The 11,700-nt window shown below is 38.2% G+C and overlaps 2 protein-coding genes across 2 annotated transcripts in view; one reads left to right on the forward strand and one right to left on the reverse strand.

Annotated features, from left to right (window-relative positions):
- The window catches only part of LOC134282393 (uncharacterized), a 34,385-nt gene extending 33,022 nt beyond the window's left edge, over positions 1–1,363 (reverse strand). The window contains exon 1 of the mRNA XM_062764789.1: positions 1,235–1,363. Within this exon, the coding sequence (XP_062620773.1) occupies positions 1,235–1,363 (129 nt within the window). The remainder of the gene's footprint in view (positions 1–1,234) is intronic.
- Positions 1,364–2,351: 988 nt separating this feature from the next.
- On the forward strand, positions 2,352–11,668 carry LOC134282394 (histidine protein methyltransferase 1 homolog). The gene is made up of 7 exons (XM_062764790.1): positions 2,352–2,574; positions 2,724–2,812; positions 3,250–3,324; positions 3,557–3,690; positions 10,079–10,177; positions 11,269–11,384; positions 11,504–11,668. The coding sequence occupies exons 1-7, from the start codon at positions 2,352–2,354 to the stop codon at positions 11,542–11,544; spliced, it is 777 nt and encodes a 258-aa protein (XP_062620774.1). The 3' UTR covers positions 11,545–11,668.
- The last annotated feature ends 32 nt before the right edge of the window (positions 11,669–11,700 follow it).

The raw sequence follows: 11,700 nt of genomic DNA on the forward strand, positions 1-11,700 counted from the left end.
CATACTTCGTGTCTTGACTGCAGCCACGGAGCTGTTGGACTTGTATTGCTGGAGTTTTAAAGTCCAAAACTGGATGTCAAGTTTACTGCATCCTTTTTTAGTCTACTCTTGTCTCCTGTAAACAAGGAACTGTGCAAATATTATTTTTGTTTTGTTATTGTATTGAGTTAAAGTAGAATATTATATAATCAATATTTATCCAGGGAAAACCAAAGACCCTACTCGTACTAATCAAGCGGGGAAAAATATCTCATTATTTCTGGTGTTGAAATTTAAAATATATAATAAAATTAAACATTGAACTAAAATCATAAATTGCAGTACTTATTCCATTTGCTAACAAATCAAGTTAATTGTATGGGGACATAAACACATCATACACTCTATTTGTACATTTTTAAAAGAAAACTGCCACTGTACATTAAATTAATCAGAATTAATCCTATTACATTTACCAGTGCTGTGTCTGTCTGTTTAACAACAAAATCACAAAGCAACAAAAGCTTTAGACATTTTAATTAAATTTCAAACTTTTGAAATAATATTTTAAATAATATTAATTGCCATGTGTCAAGCTATTAAGACACTATTAATATAAATAGTTCAAATGTCCTTTGATGAAAAAAAAAATTAAAAGGGAGTTCACTTTTTTCCATTTAAGAAAAAGTTAAAAAGTCACAAAGTCAATATGTTTTATACTATATATAGTAACTCATTTTTATAGTTAAATCTATACGATTTAATGACATATACTTCGTAAAATACTAATTAAAATTAATCAAAATCAATATTTTACCAAAAATCTAATCCTTAATATCGCCGACTCCAAAATTCTGGTGACAAGCGACATCGTGTTTACCAAGTCAGCTGATCATCTTCATGACCGATTTAGCGTCACTTTTCGTCTCAAACAAATGTCTGGATCTGAAAATAATGAGTGTCCGCATCCTCTACAACATCCTGGCACACCACAGAGGGTTGACATTCTTTACAAATTAATTAATTTGGAGGTATACGTCCAGGAGAAACCACAGTGTCTCGCCACGCTACCATTTGTTTACTCTCAGTCAAGCGCTTGACAAATTCAAACGTTTGCGTAACCACCTCTAAAACCGCAGCGCCACCCGACGGTTAATGACGTGAATGGATACTATTTTTTGCTGATCATGCTGATGTTGATAATGGCGGATTGGCGTTTATCGGGTTTAAAATGAGGATATATAATAATTATTACCATTATTATAATGCCTCTCTCCGTGCATAACGAAATTCTATTATCTTCACTCCATTTAACGGCATCGTGGCAGAATATTTGGTCGGAAAATTCCACATCAGCAACTCTTTTCTCTTCGCACCTCAACATGGTGAACTAAAACTGGTTCCTACCCGATTACACGAACCAGACAATTTTTGAATTCTTATAAAGAATTTCATTGGTTCTTTCTAACTGGAAAGAGCCAATCCACAAACGCGTAAGAAACAAAGATGATCTCTTAACACGTGGGTTTGTTTATAACTTTGCCAGCGTTTGATTAAGCATGATTATTATGTCTAATGGAGTTTAAATTTAATTTTTCTGATTCCCAAGAGAAGGAGACGGAACTCAATATAGGTTCAAGTATGTAGAAAAGATTAAATCACTTACTGTCTTTAGAATATGACACTAGTTTAAATAATTTATTCAAAGAAATCCAAATTAAGGACTAGCTCAGTTGACATATTTTGCTTTGAAATATGATGATATTGTACATTTGATGCATGTTTTTTTTCTCTCCAGCAAGTGAGGCTCCACCAGAAAGTCAGACAAGTGCACAGGGTGTGGAACAGTTTCAAGAGTTATCTCAAGAGAATTTGGCAAGTAGATTTTGAATTTAAACACTCTTCTTGGAATATTAAAGTTTTTTTTTTTTAAATGATCTTCAAAAGGTATTTTTAACATTCAAGTTATAACGTTTCATTAATGATTTGAGGACAAAAGCATAGGCACTTGGTTTCAGGATGGTGTATTTTGTGTATTATGTGTTTTTCTAGATGTGTTTGAATACTCTCATTAAAAATAAAAATAAAAATTCGCTGAAATTAGCAGGTTTTAAAAATGTCATATTTACTGTATATAAAAAGAGTAAAGAGTAATAAAACATGCAGTAAACCCAAAACGTCCTCTATTCCAAGTGAATAACTCAAAAGCAATGGATCGAAGCGCTGATTTCTGAAGATGAAAAATGTAGAGGCATCCCGGAATTACATGGAAAATCTAGAGACGTCAGAAACCGTGCCAAACTTGTTCATGTTGTTCTCTCTAGATTAAAAACACACATTACACAAAATATACCATCCTGAAACCAGCACCTATGGACAAAAGCACACATTCATGTAAATTATATATTCTTCTCTTGCAGGATTTTAGCATATATTCCAAGTTTCAAAGAAATTCCTATACTTTTAATAAAGTTCATATCAACTGCTATAAAAGTGAAGATATAGAGAAATGGATAGTGAGTAAAAACTCAGACGAATCAATTGTGAAAACAGCAGCAGCCTCACACACTGATCTTGTACCTGATGTTTACGAAGGTAAAAAAAATCTTTCTTATGACAAGGGATCTGGGAGGATCTCATGAGAATATTGGTGTGTTTCCAAATGACCACACACACACATTTAAATACCAAATTGAAAACTACTCCTTTCATAACATCTAAAAATTCTTCTTTTTTTTATTCAGGTGGTTTGACAGTTTGGGAATGTGGGTGTGATCTAGCAGAATTCATTGCTGATGGAGGCCTTGAATTCAAAGAAAAATCAGTTATTGAGGTACGTTTTCCTGCTTTCAATATATATGTTCATGTTTCAAATCCTAGCTTCTTATAAATCTAGAGGATCTGGGAACCATTTTATTCTTTAGGTGATTTTTCACAGTCATATTATTAAAAACGGAAAGTTTTATATGATCTGTTACCACTTCTTGTCTGTAAAGTGGTATCAGATTAAAGAACATATAATTTTAATTACATTGAACAGCTAAGATGAATTTCAAAACCTCACAAAAATTAGTGATTTCAAAGTAATGAAAGGATAAAGCAAAGAAATATTACTGGGAGCAATTTACCAGATATGAATACAAATTATTTACACATGTCATTGTTCTTCCTAATTAAATTTAAATCAGATTTTGTTGACAAGTAAGTCATACATGTATTAGAATTTCAAATACTTATGAATTGTATTTATAATTAAATGCCTTTTTCAAGCTTGGTTGTGGAGCAGGTTTACCTGGGATATGTGCAATGAAACTTGGAGCAAAACAAGTCCACTTCCAAGACTATGCAAGTACATTGTATTAATATCATGTAAATTGTTTCAATAATGACAGATGTCAAATATTTCCAAGAATGTTTTAATATTCATCAAAACACTATTCAAAATATATGTAATTTGCACTGTTTGCTTTCCCCATTTTTCAATGTATGCCAGATAAAATTTATCCAAAAAATCTATCCCCATAAACAAAATTAGAACAGATAATATTTAATTATATGTTTAATTTTATTATTTCAGAATTCAGAAGTAATATCATATTTCACAATTCCAAATGTCTTAGACCTGAACCAGACAGACTCCTGTCAGTGTAGGTTTTTCTCAGGAGACTGGGGAGAATTTCAGATGTATGCCGAAAGTCATCCTGATTTAAAGTAAGTACACTTTCTATTTGAACATAGAAATAAAGGTTGGAAAAGAAATTACTAAATGATAACCATCATACAATGATTAACTCTTTAATCAACTAAGGATGACTGATACCTGAAACATCTAGAAATAATATTACATTACATAAATGATTAGTTATCTCCTCCCCCGGGGACAAGTTTTTTAGGCACTAATAAAATTTAAAAGGTCTGTATAAATCAAATATCAAATTACGGAATGTTTCATATCACAACTGTACTTCAGTCACTAGTAATTAAAGATCAATTGAACTGTCCAATAATCAGTTATTCCCTGCAGAATCCATGGAATCCTGTCTAGTATTGCGGCGTGGTCTTCCAGGCGTCAACATCTCTTTCTTTCCAGTTGCACTGTGTGGCTGAAGACGAGCCAGAGCGCGGGGTAAACGTGTGACCTTCGGTTTGTCTTCATGTTCTGTCGGAGGAGTGACTTCGTCCTTGTCCGTCAATAGTCGTCTTGGCGATAAACGTGACTTAGCGGTTGATTTTGGGGTCACGACCGCAGGTGAGACCTCTCCAGATGTAGCAGGTGAACCATGGTTAACAGGTGGTGGAACAGAAGGGCCATCCATCCTGGGAGTCACATGCGAAGGTTGTGGTGTGCTACATTTCAATGGATTTAGAGTCAGTGTTTTCTGAGTCGAGGATGAACCATCTGTAACAGTCTTTTCTGAAGACTGTGGCATTCTCGGCATCGTTTCAATCGCGCTGGGTGAGTTGCTGTTAAACGGGGTGAATTTCCTCAGATGTTGGCGATTTCTTAGCGTAACCCTTCCTGTGCCATCTACACGTACAACATACTGGTGGTATTGGCGGACCTCAACAACAACTCCCGTACGTTCCCATCTCCTTGGGTGGTTGCCCATTAAATTTTGGATATACACATGGTCTCCAACCTGCAGTGGTGGTAGCTGATGGGTATGCTCATTCCATCTTTCATTCTCTCTTGAGTGGCGTTTGGCAAGAGCTAACTCTCTACTCGACATCAGTTCCTTCCATGTATCATGAGGCGAATATCTACCCATTACGATTGGCATGGCATCTCTGATCGGACGACCAAACAGGATCAAGGCTGGGGATGCCTTCGTCTCTGGATCAATGGAGTTCCTGTATATAAGTAAAGCCCTCTGAAACTTATCCACGTCTAAGGAACCATTGGCTGTGATGTTGTCCGCAAGCATACGTTTTACCATCTTCACCGCAACTTCAGCTCTGCAGCTGGCATGTGGATTTGCAACTGATGAGATTCTATGTCTGACTCCCCAGGCTTTCAGGAATTCCTGTGTCTTTCCAGCTGTATACTGAGGACCTCCATCTGATGTTAATTCCTCTGGGATACCAAATGTGACAAACGTCTCACGAAGGCGCTTCACCAGTCCATCCGCTCCAGACTCCGATCTGTATACCATGGGCCAGTTGGAGTACCTGTCCATGACCACAACATAATCCTTGCTGTTGTAGGTGAAGTAGTCGCTGTAAATCTTCTGGAAAGGATATTCAGGAGGAACTATATCAGTAGGTGGCTGCATGGGGTTTGACTTAGCCATCTGGTGACAATGTCCACACTGGTCCCTCATCCTGGCAATATCCACCGTGATATCTGGCCAATACACTGAGTCCATGGCTCTGGCACGCATCGACGAGACTCCTTGGTGTGCTGCATGAAGTGCATTGAGTACTAGTTTATGTAAGGCAGGTGGAATGACTATACGCTGTCCCAAGAGAACCACACCATCAACAGAGCATAGACTGCCAGAAAAACGATGAAATGGGCACAACTCCAGTGGCAAATCCCTATAATCCTCTGGGAACCCTTCTTCTATCTGCTGAAGCAGGCTAATATACGTAGGATCTGATGCTGTGGCTTCACGTACCATATCCCAAGTTACAACCATGATGTTGGCATTTAATGCAGTTGTAGTGGCAGCAACTGTGGAGGTATCATCAGCTTGATCTCGATCCTCAGTAGATAGGCCAAAACTGGTGGGTGTATCACGACAACTGGCAGAGCAACTGTCAAGGGACTCGTCTACTGTGGCATCGCCAGGTAATACCAGTCGATCTGGGGGGCAAGCTGGATGTCTGGAAGCTGCATCCGGACCAAGGTTCTTCTTCCCAGGTACATGAACCACCGTAAACTTGTATCCAAGGGTCTTTTCTTTCAGGTTAAGGAGACGTCTGTTATCTATCTCAGTGAGTGATCGGTCATTCAATCTCTGGAGTAGTGGTTTATGGTCAGTGGCGACAATGAGATCTTCGCATCCGAGCACATAGTATCTTGTCTGGTGGAGTGCGTACACAACAGCCAAGGCTTTGCCTTCGATTGGAGCGTATCTACTTTCTGCTGGGTGGGTGAATCTACTGCCGACCAAACAAAGCTTCCATCTGTCATTACAGCATGCTGGGGTCTTACTGGCACAGCTGCAATACTTCTGCATCATGAAGAAGCCAATACCATCAATGGACCAGTCTGTGGCTAGACAGGTCATGCGTGCTGGGTCAAACAGACGAACACCTTCCTTCATCTCCTGGATTATGACCTCTTTGGACTTTGTAAATAGTTCATCTAGCTCATCCGTCCAATGGAACGGTGTAGATGGTTTCAATAGAGCTCGGAACGGTTTCATCTGTTTAGTCATGGCAAACGCGTAGGCACCTTGGTTGACCAATCCAAACCATGCTCTTGCACCGGTAATGTTGGATGGTGTGGGAAAGTTGCTGATTGCATCTAGGAACTTCGTGCTTGGTCGTATATTTGTAGGAGTAATTGTGAGTCCAGCAAAATCTACAATATCTTGAGCAAACTGGAACTTCTTCGGGTTGAGGGTAATACCATTCCGAGCACAGAGGTCTAACCATTCGCACGTCTGGAAGAATGCTGCTTTAACAGAATCTGCCCACATACAAGTGTCATCCATGCATTTGACCTTGTTCTTGAAGTCCGTAATGACAGCATCAAATCGTTGGTTGTAAGCATCTCCGCTGGCCATGAATCCCTGTGGAGCTACCTTGTATCTGTACCGTCCCCATGGTGTGATAAAAGTGGTAAAGTGACGGTCCTCCTCTCGAATAGGTACAGAGTGGTATCCATTCCAAGCGTCAGTAACGGTCTTCTTCATACCTTGAGGTACCCTGTCTGCTAGATGAAACGGACTCGGTACATGATGGGTCTGGCGTACGGAGTGACGGTTTTGTGGTTGAAGATCTACCGTCCTTCTGGGAGTACCATCAGCTTTACCTGTAACTACCATCCTGGAACACCAAGTTGTAGGGGTATTCTGGCTAACTTTCTCCAAGACTCCAATCCTTACGTCTCTCTCCAGGTCAGCATAGACTTTATCCTGCCAATGGATGGGTACCAGTGCTGGCTTGTGAACAGCAACTGGTCTGGCATCAGGATCTATGTGAAGCTTAAGGGGCTCACAGTTCATCAGCGGTAAAGGTTGATGTTCACATACATTAAAAGTTGTAGCACCGTAGTAATCAAGTAGCCATTCCTTTAATACATCCACATTTTCTTCAGTAGCGTCCAAGCCTGGTGGTAGTGTTGTTGGTAGTGGAGGTGGATTAGGCTGACGTCTGGGACAGGAGCAGGTAGTCTCATTTTCTACAGAAGCAAAACTCTCTGATGTGTCTACGGGATGGTTTGGGAATTCTGCATGAATTATTCCAAGAGAAACCAAAGCCTCCCTGCAGATGAAAGCTTTTTCCATGACATCAGATACATAACATAATATGCGTGTAGATTTGGAACCATCTCTGACCCTCACATCAACTGCAACCGCTCCAATAACCCCAAGGTTTTCTTTGATGGCACCTCGCACAACGAGCTTTACTGGAATTAGGTCCTTTCTGGTAATTCCCAGGTTGTTGGCTGTCTGTAATGGGATAATCGTACTCTGGCATCCGGTGTCAGCTACCATGGTCACTTGTATTGTTTTGAGCTTTGTAACATCTTTGATGGGATGTCCAAATGACGCATGGTCCTCGGCCAAAGGTGTCATATTAACCAGTAGCATCGGATGAGGTTTGGACGGCCTAGCTATCCATTTTCCTTCGAAGATGTGATGTTCAAGACGTGCTGTATTCTGATATTGTTCTGATGTGGTACATAGCTGGTCGTAGACATAACCAACCTTGTCGTCAGCATCTTTCGTCGGTTCCTGTGATGGTCCCTGATTGCGGAGTTTCTGTCCTCGTCCCTGTGTACAAGCCCTTGACGATGAATCACGATGTCCCCAGGCACCACACGTTGAACACTTGCTGCATGACTTGGTATAATAACCCTTAACTTTACACTTGGCACATGTAGATGTCCAGGCCTCACAACTTCTTTGTCTGGCTCGACGATCGTTTCTTTGTCCGTGGGCAGGGCCACCACATGCCCAGCACTTGCCTCCAGGTCCTTGTACTGATTTTTGGCTATGGGTCGTAGTCGACATCGCACCGGCTGAATCTCCAACTGCACTCCGTGTAACTTTGCCTTGTTCCTTCTGTGCTATGAAGGAAACAGTCTCTTCCAAGGTTCTGTCTGTCTTAGGATCACCAAGCAGGTCAGACAAAATTTCAGGGTCTGCAATTCCTCTAACCAGATTGTCCTTTATGATCTCATCACTGTAGTCGTAAATGTGGTTACATCCTTCCTCCTTGCATGTGGCCTTGTACTGACAGAGTGACGCCTGACCTCGGAGACTGGCTAAAAACGTTCTGATGCTGGTACCAGGTGCTTGTGTCATCTTACTGAGCTTAATGCGTTGTACCAATGTGCTCTCATCCTTCACAGCAAGCCGTTTAATGACATTCATCAGGTCTGCCTCTGGCATGTCTGTGATGTTACCTCGTTGGTCACGCATGACGTCGGTCCGAAGGTCTGAGTCACAGCAGTAGAACAGAGCAGTGGGTATGACGTTTTGGGCAATGGCCATACCCACCTTGTACATCTCCCATTGTCGAGTGAACGCTGACCACTGGTCTGGGTCACATCCAGCAGCTATGGTGGGTGGGTCCAACTTCAGTTTGGGAGCTGCGGCAGCTGCTGGCTGGGCCTGTGGCTGGTGAACAGTTCTATCATGGATCTGGAGGGCTGCCGTCATCGCTGCGGCAAAAGCTGCATCCAGGTCCTGAGACTGAGATCACATCCAAATACAGGGCACTCTAACGTTGGCATGTTGGGGAGTATAGATCGTCTTTTGTACCAAAATTGTCAATAATTGATTAATTTCTGTTAATTTCTTGTTCTGGAGGCCTGTTTTTCGTCAAATTGTGTAGAACTGGTATCAGTCATAAATGATAACCATCATCCAATGAGTAACTCTTTAATTAACTAAGGATGGCTGATACCTGAAACATATAGAAATAATATTACATTACATAAATGATTAGTTAATTACATTCAAATGTGTTGTGTTACTTTTAAAGTGATCTGGCTGTTACTGGTATTGAAGATGTTAAACTTTGTATACTTATAACTTTGTGGGTAATAATATATAAATGGTGCCTGTTTTGGAGGGTAACAGTTGAAATTGACACCCCAAGGAAAACCATTGTCAACCAACGCGTCAGCGGAGGTTGACAATGGTTTTCCGAGGGGTGTCAATTTCAACTATTACCCTCCAAAACAGGCACCATTTATTTTATTATACTGAATGTCTTCTTGATTTACTATGTCATCAATACAAATCGTCGATCGCCTTTTCGTTCACGTTTAGAAAGCTTTCAAACTCCCCGCTACTTCAAAAAAGATTTACTGACCTCTTTATTGTTTATTTGATACTCTATGAGTACTTTATCATCTAAAGTTTCGTTATTTCTGCACTCGCAAGCATGTTTCGTCTGTCGTTTGTTGTTTTCAAGTAAGCTACATCGGACGCAAGCTTTTATTGACGTCAAGTATATTCCGGTTCTTTCAAACGCGCAACTGATGTTTTGAGAATTCTACGGTGAACTGTACGCGCATAATTTCCACGCATGTGGCATTACCGTTGTGTTACCCGTTGTCACGTGTGTTGCTAAGGCTGAGGGTAGTAGAACAGATTGTTAACTGCGTCTAAATTAATCAGATTTTAGTATTTAACATGAAAGTATAATAATTTCTGTTGACACATTGCAAGTTTCACATGCATTTCATTTACTGTCAAATCATTAATTTTCATGGGGGTTTAATTTTCGTTGTTTTCGAGGTATTGAAAAAACCTTCAAATTTATTACCACGTTTTTTTTTTCATATGCATTACGACTAAACATTTTCCAACCACGAAATCAAATCCCAAAAATACCAATATTTTTTCCTCAAACTTCAAAACTTTGAGCCCATGAAAATATGTGATTTTACAGTATGTTTTGATTTTTCTTTCAGATTTGATTTCATTTTAACAGCAGAAACAATTTATAATGTGGATAATTATCACAAGCTACATAGATTATTTCAACAACTGCTCAAAGATGATGGTAAAATGTATCCTTCACAGAATTATACACTGCTGCACTATTTTCAATGGACTACCAATACATGTTGACTTGACTGACCCGTGCAGTTACCTTTCTTTAAAACTATCATTTATACAATTCTAATAACTTTTTGGTTTATATGACAGTCCAAAGAAAAAGTCAACAGCTGATCGTATGAGCTTTGTGGATGATTCTTTTGTGTAGAGATTGAATGTGATGAATACTTCAATACAGATGATTCTAAAAGAATTTTTTTTTTTACTGAATCTGCCACCTACATTTTTTTAAAGAAATATTTAAAAATCATTTTATGTCCATGTCCCATCAAATATGCAATGCCATGCATAGGTAATAAGAATATGCTTTATTCAATTAAAAAAAAGGCCTCGGAACCTAGCTGTCATGAATATTCACTCAAAAAAAATATTACTTACTTTTACTCAAATCAAGTAAACGAATTACTTATTTTAAGTAATTTTTAAGTAAAAAAGTTTGTCACCATAGCAATCATGATAAGTAATTTATAATATATTAGTAATTTTTAATACAATTTTATAGAAATATTTAAAAATAAACATTTTATGTCCATGTCCTTATATTTTCATTAATTATTTTTAATAGTTTACCTAAAACATTTATATTAGGTCACTTTAAACGATGTAAGTTGGGATATTTATATATCTTAACGAATAAGGCATTTAACTGTAACAAAAATGTTTAGAAACATTTAATTAATATTTTGAATATGGCAAGTAAATTATTTTTTAAAATTCTTAAATTAATTTTTTGAATGAAAAATAAAGTAATTAATTTACTTACAATAAGGAATTTTAAGTAATTCGTGAATTACTAGTAATCCTTAGTAATACTCAATCATAGTCAGTAATCAACAATTATCTTAAGTAATCAGATTACTTAAAATAAGTAAAAAAAAATTACTAAGCAATTTTTTATTTTGAGTGTTTCCTAAGACTAACACTAGGTCTATGATGAGTTATCTCCCTTTCACTATCTACAAATTCACTATAGGTAATTAGAAACAAGTTTGGAATTTGAATTTGGATGTAAATATGACTAAATATCCTTATCAGTACTCAGATTAGTAGCTGCCAAGTCCAATTACTATGGAGTGGGAGGAGGGACAGGGTTATTTGAGGATTTTGTGGCTAAAGAGGGATACTTCACTTACAAGTCTGTCAAAACTATAGAAGCTAGTAAGTAACAATACAAATACAGTAATCAGTTATCAAGATGGCTATAGAACAGATATATCAGACACAATATGGATTAATTTCCTTGCATAAAGTAACACTGCTTGATGTTTTTTTTTTAGGTGTACCACGAGAAATCATTATGCTGGAGAAATTGCTGTGATGGACTTTGTGTATCATCTATTTGATACAGGAGCTGTAGACTCTCAAATTAATATTGATAAAAAAAATAATTTTTTAAGAAAATTGATGTCTGGATTTTATAAAATCTGTGTTGCGCCAGTTACTTACTTTTGTGCAACAGTAAACTTTCAAACAA

The sequence above is a fragment of the Saccostrea cucullata genome, unplaced genomic scaffold (assembly GCF_032062105.1).
Source record: "Saccostrea cucullata isolate Sc308-1 unplaced genomic scaffold, CSIRO_AGI_Scuc_v1 ctg312, whole genome shotgun sequence".
Lineage (NCBI taxonomy): Eukaryota > Metazoa > Mollusca > Bivalvia > Ostreida > Ostreidae > Saccostrea > Saccostrea cuccullata.